This window comes from Oryzias latipes, chromosome 24 (assembly GCF_053564925.1).
Source record: "Oryzias latipes strain Hd-rR chromosome 24, Olatipes_Hd-rR_3.1".
Lineage (NCBI taxonomy): Eukaryota > Metazoa > Chordata > Actinopteri > Beloniformes > Adrianichthyidae > Oryzias > Oryzias latipes.
This window is the reverse complement of record NC_136260.1, coordinates 13166258-13183389: the sequence shown is the minus strand read 5'-3', so window position 1 is coordinate 13183389 and position 17132 is coordinate 13166258. Positions and strand designations below refer to the sequence as shown.

At 39.3% G+C, this 17132-nt stretch overlaps 1 protein-coding gene and 1 long non-coding RNA gene across 5 annotated transcripts; both read left to right on the top strand.

Moving 5' to 3' along the window:
• The first annotated feature begins 1315 nt into the window (after positions 1-1315).
• LOC110015203 (uncharacterized) lies at positions 1316-15770 on the top strand. Of its 2 annotated transcripts, XM_023952926.2 has the most exons (7): positions 1316-1418; positions 1895-2194; positions 2299-2580; positions 3687-3821; positions 14619-14644; positions 14924-14983; positions 15561-15770. In XM_023952926.2, exons 1-7 carry the CDS (start codon positions 1373-1375, stop codon positions 15609-15611), a joined length of 900 nt encoding a protein of 299 aa, XP_023808694.1. In that variant the 5' UTR covers positions 1316-1372; the 3' UTR covers positions 15612-15770. The 2 variants fall into 2 exon arrangements, with proteins under 2 accessions (XP_023808694.1, XP_078798804.1); XM_078942678.1 differs by lacking the exons at positions 14619-14644; positions 14924-14983; positions 15561-15770 and having other exon boundaries at positions 3687-4152.
• LOC144990088 (uncharacterized) lies at positions 6269-10745 on the top strand. 3 transcript variants are annotated; one of them, XR_013654028.1, is made up of 7 exons: positions 6269-6404; positions 7396-7477; positions 7763-7856; positions 8202-8313; positions 9861-9888; positions 10025-10124; positions 10556-10745. It is a non-coding gene; the product is annotated as an uncharacterized LOC144990088 (long non-coding RNA). The 3 variants fall into 3 exon arrangements; XR_013654027.1 differs by having other exon boundaries at positions 10005-10124; XR_013654029.1 differs by lacking the exon at positions 6269-6404 and adding an exon at positions 7176-7194 and having other exon boundaries at positions 10005-10124.
• Positions 15771-17132: the final 1362 nt, after the last annotated feature.

The window sequence follows — 17132 nt, the reverse complement described above, 5'->3', positions numbered from 1 at the left end:
ATCCTGTTTGTGTCAAGCTGCGTCTCCCTGCTGCCCTCAAGGTGAATCCCACGTTCCACATCTCACAGGTCAAGCCGGTCACTGAGAGTCCGCTTTGCCCGCCGTCCACTTTCCCGCCGCCTGCCCGTACCATCGACGGCGCCCCGGCCTTTACGGTCAGTAGGATTTTGGATGTCCGGCGCCGTGGGCGGGGGGTGCAGTTCTTGGTGGACTGGGAAGGGTATGGTCCGGAGGAACGTTCATGGATCTCCCGTTCCCTCATTCTGGACCATACCCTCATCAACGACTTTTACCGCGCCCATCCTGACCGTCGTCTTGGACCGCCTGGTGGCGGTCGTTGAGGGGGGGGTACTGACATGGTGCCTCTGCCAGCTACTCTCCCCCTCCCCCGTCTGCTCTGTTCTGGACGCGACCAGCTGCCACCACTTACCTCATCACCGCTGCCTTCTTAAGGATCTCCTGGATCTTCAGTCGGTGCCAGTTCGTTTTACCTCCCACGGTGCATAGTCAGGCTCGCTCATGTTCTTGTTCTGTTTACCAAGTTCTGTGTTACTTATTGCTCCTCTCGTCTTTGCCTCAGGAATAATCTACTCTGGATCTCACCTGGTCGCAGTCCTATGGTTTCACGCCGTCTCACCTCTGGAATCCTGCAACTGCTCTCCTCCAGCCAGCCGCCGTGCCTCTGTTGGAAATAAGCTAAAACTCACCTTCCTATATAAAAACTTCTAAACTCACCTTAATGTCTGAGTCTCCTTCTGGGTTACAGCATCTGGGTCACTCCGAATTATAGTCATATCATGACACATTGCCTCTTATTGCCAATTATATGTGTTTTTAATCCTCCTTTTCCTCATTTAAAACTACATGCCTTATCTATACAATCCCACACTCCCTCTCATTTCCTCCCGATAAGAATCTTACACAAATATTATAAAAATAAAGTTTTGCCCCATGGAGCAAAGGGGTTTACACAATCATACACCTCCTGTGTTCAAAACTACATAATCCCCTATTGTAACAGGAACACAAGAGGCCCTCAGCTCTTACCTGTTTGCTCAGTGTGTAAAATGAACAACTTAAACAAAAACAAAACAAAAAAATGTGTATTGACACCAAACTGTTAATCAAACATAATGTCCATATATAATGTAAAATAAACAAAGTAAAAGAACTTAGGGGCAATACTATTTGTCATGTTGATCTATAATATTTATATTTAGCAAGTTTCATCACATTTCTGACTAAGAGTCACCAATATGATGCAATCCAAAAGTGGGTGGAGCTAAGACAAACTCAGTTCTTTCAGGAATAAAGAGGAAAATGTAGCTTTAAAAGCAGAAATTTACAGGAAAGCAAATACCTTCAATTCACAATGCCTTTTCTGGAACTAATGATTATTTTTATGCTTCAGTTTAAAGGTAAATAAAAAATGTTTTTTCTTTCAAGATTTTATCTTACAGAATTCTCCAGATAATATAAAGACTGTTAACTTGTCTTAAAAAAGATGTGATGAACGTGTTTTTGTTTTAAATGTTTCATTTTAAAGAAAAGTGTTGATACTTAAATGTTTAAATTTCAAGAACAAAGATTTGGGCCAGATTTAAAAATAGATTATTTATTTAAACAAAGTAAGAAAATCACAAAGAAAATAGATCCATCAAATCCACAGATTATCAGGAGTCCAAAGAGTTTCTTTAATTTTAATTCTTTTAATGTTCTAAATAAAAGAAAAGCACAAGAACTAAATAAAGATTGTGTTAAAATTGTAATCACCGCAAGCATAAAAAGTCCAAGAATGTATTTTAATAGTAACTACACTGAAAAGGGACATAGAAATTAGAAGACCTTCAAGTGTTTGTTCAACTTTCCTTAGTGTGTTATTTCTCTCTTGCAGGCATCAGTGGAGAAACTTTACATTTGTTTGCAAGAGCTGGAGATCAAGTACTTTTGCCTTACTGTGCTAATTCATCTTCTCAGTCATTCTCTGAAGTGAACTGCTTGTACCAAAAAGATAAAAGTACATCAGGAAATGTTGTCATAAGAGGAGACGTTGTTCAGAGTTCTGCTGGAGCTTCCAGGCTGAGTGTGAGCAGAAACTCTCTGCTGATGAGAAACATCAGCGCTGAAGATGCTGGACTTTATGTCTGTATTCAACCTCAATGTCCTGCTTTTATTTACCTAAGTATCTTGAGCAGTGAGTATTTGACCTCATCTATTTGCCAACACTGTCAAGAAACACTGCAGCTAGTATTTTGTTTCCTTTTTCTGAGTATCTCACATTTTTTGTCTTTGTTTCAGTCTCTCCATCTCCACCAGATCTTCATGGAAATGTCAAACTACATTGTTCTCTCATTAGCATTGATGACCAAGTTTCTTGTCAGCGCAGCAGCATCTTGTGGGAGAATGAAACAGGAAATGAGCTGATTGGTGAAAAAGCTGAGTTGGAGGTTGGAGGACGGAGAAACTGTGATTCTGTTCTGACTGTGAAACATACGACTGAAAACAACAGAAGATTCACCTGCAAGTTTGTAAAGAACAAAGAAGTGAAGATAGATGCTGTCTATGTTGCAGCCTTTACAGGTAAAACACAAGTAATAATACGATTAAAGTTTGTTTGCTCTGTTTACCGAAAAAGCTCAGTAGGAATATTTCACAATTCAATACAAAAATAGACATGTATAATGTCACAACAGTTCAGGGAAATCTTGTTTCTTCCATGGCATCTGTGTTGCAATAGGGTGATGTAACCTTTTACAAAAACCCACCGTTCTGTTCCTTTTCCCATTCATAAACTGCATCAGATTTCTAATCCTGAATACAAAAATGTACGTTTCCTGAGCAGCTAATGGCTCATGCCGTTTTATTTAAATAGGGCAAAGGTCAACAGTGTCTTCTCCCAGCCTCAGCCCAGGAGTGTGCTAAAGCTTTACTGAACAACTTGAACCCTACCAATCCCCACCTCCATTCTATACGCACTCATTCATCCTTAAACACTTTACCAGACACTTTTTCTAGTTTGGGATTACAGCCCAACTGTTCACTCTCACTAATATGGTCTTTAGATGGAGACACTTCCACAGTGAAGGAGGAGCTACCATCTCCTTAGTCTCCTATTATCACATGTGTGTTCAGTCCTTCTAGATTCTGACTGTCTGGGTCTCACTAAGTACAAGACATTGTAATAGGTGGGATATCATAGTCCCTGCAGCTCTGTAAGCGCCTTGCTTTGTCTCTTCCCTCTTTAGAGGTGTGGGAGTTTGTTGGGTAGTGTTTTTGAGATCTTTACTCTGCTTATCTTTGATGCTTCACACAGACTGCAATGATTATAATCGATTTTCAAACGTATGGTACTTCTGCGTTTTGAGAAGGATGTGACCGATATATAATTAGCAAATTTAAGTCTCTGACTGGTCAAAGTTCCACTCCTTTAACTGTTAACAGGCATTTAATGGCAAAAAAAATGGCTTAAAAACCTGCGTGGCGACGCAGGAACGTGAGAGTTTAAAACGCAGAGGCGTTCTGTCAGTGAAGTTTTAGAATTCTCTGTTGTTTACATGTTGACTTCAGTTCAGGTGGGTAGAAGTCAGGGAAATATGTTGACCTTCCTGTTGGTCCAACTGTTTGTCATATATTTTAAAACTGATTAATGTTATTTATTTAGTCCATATTTAATTCTTTGACCACAGATCGTAACCATAGCAGCACATCTATCATAACTGGAGCTATGGTCAGTGTGGTGTTGATGCTTCTGGCTGTCATCACTGCTGTTCTCTTCAAACGAAGGAAAGCCAAAGTGACCGGTGATCAAAAAAGTGAAGCAGGTACAGGATTTGTTTCAGGGGAGTTGAACAGACATAACTCCAACATGTCATCAGTGCTGCAGCTGGGATCTATGACGGAAAAGGTGTTTTTTTGCTACTTTGTGTTACTTCGTGTGTTACATGCACACACACAAATAAAATCAGCTCAGGAATAACATGTACTGTACACTCTTTTAGTACTTAGAAAGCATTGCTTTAAAGGAACTTGGGGAGATGTGTCAATTCAATTCAATTCAATTTTATTTGTATAGCCCAAAATCACAACAACAGTCGTCTCAATGGGCTTCGAAGTAAAACATGAACTCAAAAGGATCACAAATACAAAGAGTTCAATAGGAAAATACTAAAATGAACTAACAAACTGACTAAGCTATACTGGCATCCCTGCCCTTAGACCCCCCTTCGCGGTAAGGAAAAACTCCCAATTCCGGAAAAAACGAAGAAACCTCAGGGGTGCCCACATGAGTTACAGTTGGAATTCTCCAATCACAGCAATTTCACTAACAGCACAGAGATTTCCTTTAAAACCAGAGCAGACCCTCTTAGTTTACAAGACCTGCCAGTTATTAAGTGGCCCCTGAAATGTTTTTTTTTTTTTTTTTTTTTTTTTTTTTTAATAAATCATGTTGGAGTTCGTGATAGTGGAAGTGATGGGTGCTAAGAACAAAGCCCTGAGGAACTCCTGTGCTAAAAAGTGAAGAAATAGAGGCATGAAAGACAGTTTAATTAAGTTTTTTGTAATGTGTTCAGAAAGTAAATCCAATGAAACTTTAATTATAGAGCAGGGGTGGGCAAACTACGGCCCCGGGCTGGATCCGGCCCGCCTCCATGTTTGGTCCGGCCCACTGATCAATATCAGAGACCCATGTTTATATATACAGTAATCCCCCGCCCATTCGCGGGTGGCCGCAGATGACGTGACGTCACAAGCGTGAGACGCAGAACAGCGCTCATTCCGGGAATTTTGAAAATCGATTTACTCTGTATTTACTGTAAAGTATAACGACCCCGAGTTGGACAGAGCTGCGGGCAGGCGGCGCCCCCCTCTTTCTGCCAGTTGCTGGACCACAGCGTATGTCAATCAGCGGTGGGGTGGTGACTGGTGGATTAGAGGGGGCGGGGCCTACCTGGGTGCGCGTTGGCTGAACGTTCTCCTCCGTTTGAGTGTGTGAGCAGGCTGCGCTATTTTTGTTCGAGCTGTAACCATTCTGACAAAGTTAATAAAAGCCAATAAAAGCCCTGCATCATCTCCAGCTTCTGGAAATGAACTCAAACGGCAGAAAAAGGTTCTGACTCTGCAGAGGCTAGTTCATCTTTCCCGGTTTAGCTCATTCTTTCTGAGCGATCATGCTGTCCTTTTGTAAACAGCGCACTCTGTTCCGTGTCCTGATTGGCTGGAGACCCTGTCAATCAATCTCCTCAGTCCGCGCCGTGTCTCCTGTACGGCGGAACGCGTTACGCGGAGCTCTTCAGATCATGTTTTCATTCTAAGATCCTGGACCTAATTTCTATGAAGGTTTGAGAATTTAAACCAGAGGAAATGGTGAAAATGTTCATGTTTGTGTGAGAAAAGCGTAGAAGTGGGCAGTGAGGAGTTTTGATCCCATAAAAAAGCGTCTGTAAAAAATCAGACTCCGGCGTCCGATCACGGTTATTTTTAGAATGAAACTCCTGCAATAAACGAGGGAACTCTGTTGTGGTGACCATTTAACGCAGGTATATATGCATAGCTGCAGCAGAAGACATAAAAATGTACTTTTTTCATTATTACTTGCAGTGGCGCCACCAGGGGGTGGCCAGGGGTGGCCACGGCCACCCCTCTCCGACACCTGGCCACCCCAGTGGCCACCCCAGTAGCCACTATAAGCTGTGGTAGCACTAGCATCAGTTGTGCGTTTCATCCCAAATGCACAGCCAGCAAGCGGCAAGTCGCTGTTATCACCTAAACCTATGGAGTTAATTCAGTCTCAATAATCAGAAATGCACACAACCGGTTTTACAAATGCACACGCTCCGATTCACAAATGTCATTTTATGCAAACGTGAAAAATAAATTCGGAAATACACACCCTGTGTTTCACAAACACACAGATTGTGTTTCACACATGCACACTAAATGTTTTACAAATGCACAATAAGTGTTTCTCACAAATGTGCACACTGTTTTTCACAAAAACATTTTAGAAATTCACAATAAATGTATCAGAAATGCACAGTAAGTGCTTCACAAACATGATTTTTAGGTACACATGTGATGTGAACTCACAGATCATTCGAATTGCAGAATGTGCATTCAAAATCCCGTTCTCGTTTGTGAATCTCCCCGTGTGTGTGAGAGATTTTTCTACGGTGAATATTGAGACTCATCTGACGGAGCGGGTCGACTAATCTCACCATTGGCTAGTGAATCTGTCAATCAAACTCATTGGCAAAGCAGGCGGGTTCGCTTTTAACCAATCGAATGGCCCCTTACACTCCTCACTTTCAAAGTGACGAGGGAGGGAGCTGTTCAGCACAGCAGTTGAAAGGACGCGGGCGGCAAACATGGCGGAGAGGTCTTCTGAACTGGATCAGTCTCAGCCCGTAAGTAATGCATTTATTTGATCATTCCCTCGTTGTACGTCCTGTAATGTTATTGAATACTAAGTTGAAGCGTTCTCCTTTGCCAAGTGACATGTGTGAATGCTTTATGAACACTGCAGCCGAGTCGTTTGCAGAGTACCCCCACCGCAAATTAGCTTAGCTTTGTTTTGCTTAGCCTGTGCAAGTTGTGGCTGCCTGTGAGTGAAGTTCAAGCCGGTGTCGGTTCAAGCTAGCGTCTATAGCCAATGATCTGTAGGTTCTTAACATGATTCATAAGGAACTAAGGGGAAAAGCATCCCGGATTTACAGCAGCAAAGAAAGTTTAATAAAAAGTATTGATTTGGAGACGGCGATTTGTTTAAACACTGATGCTATGCTATGCTAACTAACTAGTTGTTCCGTGTGCTGCCTTTATGTAAACTCGATCCGGGTTAAAGTTAGACACAGCATTTTCACAACCCAGACTTTAAGACGGGGTGGACTGTGCAACAAAGTTAATTCATATGACATTCATGAAAACGGCATTTTTTAAATATAACATACATGAATCCACTGTTGAATGAAAGAAGCCTCATTAAGTTTCTAACGTTAGAACCCGTATTGTGCTGAAAAGCCCTGTGAGATTGTGTCAGAGTGACAGCCACTAAATTCCCCGTATCTTTACTTCCAATGACGTAATGACAAGAATCCCAAACATTATGTTTTTAGGCTGTTTTGTAGTCGATAAGTAATCACAGAAAGGGTGGATGGGAGAAATCAGCTGTCAACAGTGATTAGAGTAGAAGTTACTGTAAGTATTACACACAGGCTTCCTGTGATCAGTGTCTTGTCTCTGATTTTTTTTTAAAGGTGTTCTTTACTACAAGCTCAAGTAATCATAGCAAGAGTGTTTTAAAAAATTCCCCTTTCATATATTTGAAAATTATGTAATTTAAGATCAGACAGCTAAATTATCTAATCCATGTTTGTTGTGTTTTTATTTATTCTCTAGGAATTACTGAATGTGACAGCGTGACAATCTTTTGTTCCTCGTGCCATCAGGCAATACAACTCTCTGGCAGGGCATCTTACAAGTAATTTCTTTTAATTTTACCCACTGATTTTCCAATTATTTACCTTTTTTTATCAATCTTTTTATTTTGTGATATTTCTATTTGTAATGCATGTGTGTTTGTGTTTTTTTAAGATGGCCATTTAAAAAAAAATTTCCTCAGGGATTATTAAATACCCTTCTATTCTATTCTATTTCATATTTTATCATCCTATTGTATTACTGTTTTACCTGTCAATTGGGAATTTAGCATTTTTGCCGCTGTAAACATCTGTCAGTTGAAAGTATTTGTACTTGTATTCCATAGATCTTGTACCTGAGAAGATAGCAGACAACAACTGTGCAGACACCCACTTGGCCTTCTTCAGTGACGCTGTGAACGTGTAAGGCTTTCCTCTGAGGTATTCATGTCATTCATAAAGAAATATTTTATTCACATATCAGGCAGTATAAGTACTTGGTTATTTGTACAAAAATAAAATTACTTTTTTTAGACTCCTCTCCATAAACAAAGGCAACTCTAAAACTTTCCCCTCATGAATAACATTTTACCCCCCCTTAACAGTCTCTCTCACCTCATTTTTTTCCCCAGTGATACATGTAACCCACTCCTGCAATTTTTTTAACCTAGAAATTCTACTTATTGGCATCATACATAAGAACATTACATTTTAAACTGATGTGTACCGTATTGGCGATGCATTTGTAATTATGTGTTTGAGACATGATTTTCATGTTATTGTAAGGGTGAGAGGAGATCACGGAGGAGAAAATGTGGGCATAGCCGAGTTAATGCTCACAGTACGTACAACTGACACAAACGGCTTCATTGTGGGAAAAGTGTACACACAATCAACGGTGAGTTGAACCTAGTTTTAGAAGCTTTAATATATACACAGGGCTCCAGACTGCGTCCATTTGGTCGCATTTTGCGACCAAAATTTGAGAGTGTGCGACTGAATTTTACACCCAGTCGCACATGTGCTACCAGTAAATTTGCCTCCTCCACCCTCCGTATTTTTTATACATTAAACATGAAAGGAGCAAGTCAATGATCGATGAAATGAGCAATGAAATCATCAATGAGACGCGAGCGCACACGCACGCAGGCAGACGCACACACTCGCGCGAATACTCATGAGACTGGAGCACACGCGAGCACACACTCGCGTTTCATTGAGTGATGCCTGAGGCGGCCAATGCGTGTGAGAAGAATAGGGAAAATCACTGCAAGTGGCTAAAATATGTGGAGGGGCGGGGCCTAGAGATAATCGAGCGCGCGTAAACATCCGTGGGAAGGAAACGGAGACAAATATCATCACAACCTGATATGTGCGTCTGAGCTATGAGCAAGCGAACTATTGATTCGTTCTTCCGACCTGCAGCTAGTGTACCAGTGACAGAGTGTACAGCAGGGGTCTCAAACTCGCATGAAATCGAAGCTGCAGCGAGACTGAAAGAGACCAGGAATTAGGAGTTGTCCTTAACATTCAATTTCGTTTTAATATGCCTCTCCCCCTAAGTATGAGCTGTGATATTACATCTTTTATAATTATTTTAATGTTTTGTAATGGATGTAGCCTTTTTTTAATCAGTTGGTATTTTAAATTATTTTAATTGATCAGTGAACTACAAAAAACCCATCAGGACGCATGTCCCATAATGCATTGTTTTGTAGTCTGTAGGGCAGCTTTTAGTCAGTTCAGTACTAAATTTCCAGCTGCGTTCGCTCTGATTGGTGTCTTGCTCTCACCCCTTTCTCGTGATATTTTTGTTTTGATTGACAGGTGATGTTGGAGCAAAAACAAAAATATACGTCACACACCAGGTGATCTGTGCAGTGTTGCGTCCATCTGGGTGATCTCAAACACGCTTATTGTGCATCTTGGCTGAACCTATTTGGTGTCACCAACATGAATTTCCATCCTCTAATATTTACATACATTTAAGTATTGTTTGAAACTGTGAAATTACGAAAGGTTACTACGGTAATCACTTGTTACTAAAAACTTTTTTTTATTCTAAAAGTATGGTATTTTTTTTTTACTATTTTTACTTAGTTGTACTGTCGTGACAGCGATGGTGCTGTCAGTTTACCTTCATGTTGCATCTTCAAAAGTGCAGAATAAAATATGACACTGAATTAGAAACAGCACATTGTAATTTCTGCATCTATTATTAAAGTATTTATTTGTAATACAGTGGAAATTAGTAGATTTGGTTAGAATGTTGATTTACGGTATGCGCCCCTAAATTTTCTGGTTGTGCCCCTAAAATTTTCAGTTAGGGGCCACTATGCTCCTAGTGAAAAAAGTTAGTCTGGAGCCCTGATACATAAAAGTGAATGATGTATTAAAAATAAATCTGACAATATAATATTTCTTTTTGCTTTTTTTCAAATACAGGATTGAGCTCCTCTGGTGTGATGTCTTCGTGAGTGTTACTGGTTTATATTACAACATCCTGCACTCTCCTGAGGACCAAGACTTTCTCAATATCAGTCACATCACGTATTCTGCTGCCATTACATTTTTCTACCACGCATTCAGGCCAGTTTGGATGTCTTTAGTGACGCGTGGGACAGCCATCCAATCAGGACGGAGCAAAGCATGACACCAAATCAGCTGTGGCAGTTGGGCTTGACCCAGAACCCTGTTTCTGATCCCCGGGTAAATGCTTTATTTAATCTCACTGTACTGGACAACTGATTTGTGTGCAGTTTGACTAAAGTGGAAAGTATCAAGAAGAGTATCATGAAATCATAATGACTACAGTGAATTTTCATCGAAAATGAATGAAAAGGATTATTGTTGTGTGGTGCAAACAATTTCCCTAAGTTGTTTGTTTGTAGGAAGAATAGCACATCTGCAAGTTCAAAATGCATCACAATGCATGGCATTATGAGCCATCAGATGTACTAATGTCACTACTTTGTTAAGGTTCACTTATTTGCAAATTATAAACAGTTATGGAGATATGAGGTCTGCCTGCCAGCAACAATATAAGTTATTATTAGTCGGTCACTGTTCTTACATAATCTAAAACACAAAAAAAACAGTGCTGTTCATAAACAATATCTTTTTTTTTTTTTTTTTGTCAGGGTATGCTGGTTCCAGAGATTGAATGGGAGGAGAGTGGATCCATGACTGAACCTCATCCTGGGATCAATGTCCCGGTATGGGACAGTCCTCTTTTGGGTCCACAAATGTTGGAACTGCAAGACGACATCAATCCATTGTGGAATTCAGACCGTTTGGGAGTGGACCTACATCTTTACTGTCCAGTGTGTTTCGAACTTAATTTAGGCGACATAATTACATACAGAAGAAGAGAGACTGAGGGGAGCAAGACAGAGTTCAAATCAATACTGTTGTATTGTTCAAGGGACTTCATTGTATGTAAGGAAGTTATGAAAATTAGTTCCAGTTTAAATAAAATTCAAATCAGTAGAGATTCCACATTTGCTTAAATTTTGATGTTTTAATCTGTCCATGTTTTCTCTGAATTTTACTCTGCAATAAAGGGTGAATGTTTGCACTTTGTTGTTCTATGACCATCTTTTGTTGTGTAGTATTTAACCAGCTATAAAACCCAGAGAGATGAGGATCTTTTTTGCAAGGGTGACCTGGCCAAGAGGTGTATATGTATATGGTTACAATATAAAATCAATGACATTTGAGTTATTAAAAAAAATAAAATTAAGGTCAAGCAAAGTGACTTCGGGCTGAGCAGGGGATGTGTATTGGGTATCTGTGATTGACAGTGAGATGAACTTGAGGTAATGTAGTCCCACTGCGTGGTACGGAGCAAAGTGATGCCAGTTTCTCCACAGAACCTACTGTGGAAGTTGCAGGTTTTTCTCCTCCACCTTCATATGATCAAAACCGTGTCTGAGTGTTGAAATGACGCTAGCATGAAAGCTAAGAGAATAACGTACAAACAATCCCGAGTGAAACATTCATTTTAAATCTCATGACCAGTACAGAGTTCGATGGATTCAATGTCAACTGCATTCAACCACTGTTGCCTTGCTTCCAGGTCCACTGAAAAGTTGCACAAGCCAGTAATTTTTGACAACCGAAGGCAATAAACCGACAAGCCATGCTAAGGCTAACACGCTAACGACCGACTGGTACAGAATCAAATATGGGCGGGGCTTTTGCCACCCGCAGAAAGCGTAGAGAAAGTGTAAGGGGCCATTCGATTGGCTAAAAGTGAACCCGCCTGCTTTCCCGATGAGTTTGATTGACAGATTCACTAGCCAATGGTGACATTAGTCGACCCGCTCCGTCAGATGAGTCTCAATATTCACCGTAGAAAAATCTCTCACACACACGGGGAGATTCACAAACGAGAACGGGATTTTGAATGCACAGTCTGCAATTCGAATGATCTGTGAGTTCACATCACATGTGTACCTAAAAATCATGTTTGTGAAGCACCTACTGTGTATTTCTGATACATTTATTGTGAATTTCTAAAATGTTTTTTGTGAAACACAGTGTGCACATTTGTGAGAAACACTTATTGTGCATTTGTAAAACATTTAGTGTGCATTTGTGAAACACAATCTGTGTGTTTGTGAAACACAGGGTGTGTATTTCCGAATTTATTTTTCACGTTTGCATAAAATGACATTTGTGAATCGGAGCGTGTGCATTTGTAAAACCGGTTGTGTGCATTTCTGATTATTGAGACTGAATTAACTCCATATAAACCGGCCCTCACCCCCTCCCCTCCCTGCTGCCTTTGAGTGCGCAGACATCTACAGAGGAGCCGCTGGACGCAGAATGAATAAGACGCTTGGTTCACTTCCGCGTTTCAACCCTCAGAGCCTCCGGGCCGGTTAGACAAAAGAACCAGTCGCAGTTCCAAAAGATGAACTTTCTTTATTACTTTTTCCTTAAGTCCAAAACGGCGACTGACCGCACGTGTATGCGCTCCACACCCTCACACGCGCTCTCCCCCCTCTCTTCCTGCATCGCGCGAGCACCGGTTTCAGCACGCACGCGTGTGTGTGCGCGCCAGAACGCACGCACGCACACACAATCACACATCCCAAAATGTTACGTTTCTTTTCCTGTTAAATATTTTCCGTGGGTCTTTAACAATCTGTTTACTGTACTTTAGATCTGTATAGATAGATAGATAGATAGATAGATAGATAGATAGATAGATAGATAGATAGATAGATAGATAGATAGATAGATAGATAGATAGATAGATAGATAGATAGATAGATAGATAGATAGATAGATAGATAGATAGATAGATAGATAGATAGATAGATAGATAGATAGATAGATAGATAGATAGATAGATAGATAGATAGATAGATAGATAGATAGATAGATAGATGACTTTATTAATCCCACAATGGGGAAATTTCATTTATCTGTGGCAGCAACACGACATTCAGAAATAATCTATTAATATAACATCAATAAAGGACATCACAAATGACATTTATATCAAATAATTAAAAATATCACTAAAATTATTATGAAAAATTATTATCAAAAATTAGATTCTTATTAAATAAAGAAATAAATATTAAATATTAAATAAATACAGCTGCAAAGGTGTAAAAACATGCGGTCTGCAAAACATGTAAACCCGGTGTGCAAATACTTGGTGCAAATACGCCACATCATCAGCGGCGGTGGATGTGTCATTACTTTTTATTAATAAGTAAAAAAAGGATGTCCCTGTCACAAGCCACTCATTTTCATGGCACTATTTAAGCACTGGTTGTTGTGTTACCGCAACATTTTGATGTGTTTTTGTTTCAACAGAGACACCTATAGTCATTAGTTGATGCTTGTGTCTGTCCATTTTCAGAGAATGAAGAGAAATTCAACATATATTCTTATTTTAAGAATAAAAGTGCAGCAGAAGGAGTGAAAGAGATGGTAGGGGAGCAACAGAGGAGTAGTGAGGAGGAGGAAGATGAGACAGAGCAGCATGAATGACAGAAGAGAATGAGGAAGACAAAGATGAGACGGCATCAGAGGAGGGACAGTCAGCATCATTGCTCAGAGAAGCAAGGCAGAACTCAGCATAAGCAGGGGCTCCACCTGTTCCTGGACCAACTGGTGAAGTTAGAATTAGGTTACCCTAATAATAAAAATGTTTCATGATTATTAGTCTGAATAGAAATGTCAACAGATATAATTAATAATTAGAAGGATATTTTTATTATTATTTCAGAACAACAGATTTCATTTTTTGTTTATTATAGATATCTCTCAGTCAAGAGCCGAACACCCCAAGCAGACACACCAAAGCATTAAATATAAACAAAAAAAATATATATATATCAGTAGTAGTATCTACTAATGGTATCTACTAGTATCTATTAGTTATTATACTAGTAGTATCTACTATAAGTTCATGTTCTACAAAATATCAGTAGGCATTTATCTTTCTGTTGGTTTTCTATGGTTGTTTTACTACGTTTGGTAGAATGAATTTTAAAAATATAGCTCATGGTTTTTGTGTGCCACCCCAAGATTTAATGTGGCCCCCCACTGGCCACCCCCATGAAAAATTTCTGGAGGCGCCACTGATTACTTGATGAGAAACAAACAGACCGGCAGAACACAGCTGCTTTAGCGCAAACTATTAGACGAGTGATGGGCTGCAGCCCTCAAAGTCTTTATTATTATTTTTTAATGTATCAGTATGTTTTTTCTTATTTTTTGTCTTTGAAAATCATAGTGTTATTTGGTCATTGTTTTATTTCATAAATAATGTTATTTATTTTACTAAAAGGATCATGAATGAATGAAACTTTATTCATACAGCACTTTACAACTCATTGAATGTACCAAACTGCTTTGCAATAAAACAATGATCTAAAATGGGGGAAAAAAGTTTTAAACTAAAAACTGTAGAATATTCTGTTTTAGAATATAATTTACAATCCAAATGTTTTCATCTAAATTCCATGTTATATCATACTCACTCCACGCATCTGCTCCTGGTCCGGCCCTCCTATTGAATTTTAGAACCCAATGTGGCCCCCGAGTTAAAATAATTGCCCACCCCTGTTGTGGAGAGATTCACTACCAGCCTGCAAAAGGAGAAGTTGTTACAAATGTTACTCATCTTTACAGTTAATGTATTACCGTTCATTAATCTTTGCTCATAAATTGTTTCAGATCTTCAAAAATTGACATATCGCAATGTGAGTATTTTTACATGTATCAAATATTGTGCAGCAATATTACCTATTCTAGAATCTATATGTATGTATATACATAGATATATGTATAGTGTATTTCCGAATAGCCAAACATACATGAGTAACTATTAAAACATTTGCTACTTAATACATTTGGTCCAAAAAGGCCTTTTTCTCAAATAATCTGAGAGCAAAACAGAATAAAAACAATATTATGCTTTGAACATGTATTCATTTAGTATCTGCAAGCAACACAGAATAATATGTATTTATCTTTTGTAGAGTGACCTGACGTATGCCACTGTAATCCATTTGAGTCCAAAGACTTTTCCCAAAACAACGGTAGGTCATTTTGTCACCTAAGATATCATTTATGAACAGAAGGTTTAGGGAAAAGAGTCAGAGATTGGACTGTTGTCAAGTCATTTTATAGGCAGATATAGAAATGGGATCAATATGATGTTTCTACCTCTTAGTTTTATATAAAGAAAAAACACCATGGTCATAAAAGTAACCTGAAACTGACAAAAATTACTAATTGAAAATTCTGTGAAATTTTAACAATAAAATTAATATTTTTTTCAAATAAACTAACAGACTTCAAAGAGAACAGCAGTTGATTTTTATTTTATTTAGATGAAATGACTTGGAGATGTTCAAAATATAAATGTTATAATTTTTGAATCACAGGTCTAGTCAATATTTTCAGGAAAACATCAACTAGTTAGTCATGATAAATGACCTTTGTCATCAGTTATAGTAAGTTTTTTTTTTTTTTTGCTTTTGTGTATCTCTGTGAGACAGTCTTGGTTGTTAATAGCCACATTACACATACAAGTTATTATTTTTATTTAAAGTGTATTTCCAAATTGTAAGTAGAAGTCTTTTAGCATAGAAACATCTGGTTTGTGTCTTACAGGTCAACAAGGAAGAAGCTGAAGTGACTTATTCTGCTGTTAGAGTGAAATGATAGAATCAGATCTTCACGTCCTCCAGCTTTCTGTGTTTTCCAGCCCCTGATGGAAAAGTGGACACTTTAATGTGTTTGGAACGGAAGGACAGAGCAAACATGCAGGAGACCAGGATAATGGGGGAAACTCAAAGGTTTAAGGAATTAAACATGAACAGAATTAACTGTGAAACAAGGAAGAAAATCTGAAAAGACAGACTGACTTGATGACCCAGCAGGAGATACTTTGCTGCAGTGGTAGTTCTCACCACTGCAGTCAATGTCACGTCACACCACACCAGAATAAGGTTCTGCAGCCCTTTTCAAGTCAACACCTGCTAGGCCGTGGGTGTATCAAAGGAAAGTGCACACTGAGGTCTAGATAAATGCAGTTTATTGGAGCTCAGGTGGAAATGAAACAGGGACACTGCCAGATGCTCAGAGGAGTCTGTAACAGAAACACAAAGAGGGGCAATGTTTAGCAGGTTTTGGGAAAATTGCACTGGAAGCAGTTCTCCACCTCCGGAGACGCCAAAGTAGAGATAGATGGCACCTTGAAATCCGTATAGAGTCCAGACCAGGTTCGTGCACGTGAAATCCAATCCAGAGATCCAGGCTTTGGCAACACTCCAGGGTGCAGACTTGACACAACATCCAACAATAGAAGTAGGGATCAAAAACCAGCAGGCAGAACCATTATCTTCAACAGGCTTGAATGAGGGCCAAGAACACAACAACCTGGTAGAGCTGGGTAGAAGGATCAATCAGTGGAGTCAGGAGAGTGAATAAGTATGGAAAGCTATGAGGGCCAAAATCCTGACAATGCCAAACTGAACTGCTATTTGCTGCTGAGGGGAATAACTAGAGCCACACCTCTTAATGTCTCACATTCCTTAAGCGATTTGATTATTCCCCCTGAAGAGGGTCACAAAGGTGGCTCCTCTTCATGCTCCCTGTCTATTACCATAAGTCACTGTTACTTAAACATTGTCTCTAAAGCATAATGCTTTACATGAGCCATGAATTGTTCTTGAATCTTTTCCTTTAGGCAGCTTTTTTTTTATTGTTTTGTTACTTATTTAATTGTTTTCTGAAAGATCATAACTGTGGGAAATGATGGGAAATTGATGACAAAGAATCAGCTGTCTTCCACACTGATATTTATGCAGATCAAGCTGAACCACAAGAAAAAACAAACCTTTTGGATTTTTAGTAAAACTATGTAACTATGTGCATTTTTTCTGGGTCAAGATCACAATTACAGTTCCTCAACAAAATAAACAGAAAAACAACAAGCTGACGTTTTAGTTTCCAAGTCTGCCCCCAAGTGGCACCAACACAACATGACACCTTTACCTCCCTGGACAGTTGCTCTTTTAACCTTTGTGCTATCTTAGATGACCCCACCCTTACATTTATGTGTTCTCCCTACCATGGCAAAGGTGGATAAAGGTGAAGAGGATTTCATGTAATCCATGGACACCAGTGAAGATCACAAATCATTGAAGAAAAATGGTTTAGCACACTGTCTAGTGGGTCTAG

Bases quoted from the DNA above. Each gene is read 5' to 3' on its own strand.
- LOC110015203 (XM_078942678.1), top strand. From the start codon at position 1,373: ATGCCTTTTCTGGAACTAATGATTATTTTTATGCTTCAGTTTAAAG. The intron at 1,419-1,894 runs GTAAATAAAAAA...TCTCTCTTGCAG, and splicing joins TTTTATGCTTCAGTTTAAAG to GCATCAGTGGAGAAACTTTA. The intron at 2,195-2,298 runs GTGAGTATTTGA...TCTTTGTTTCAG, and splicing joins TTACCTAAGTATCTTGAGCA to TCTCTCCATCTCCACCAGAT.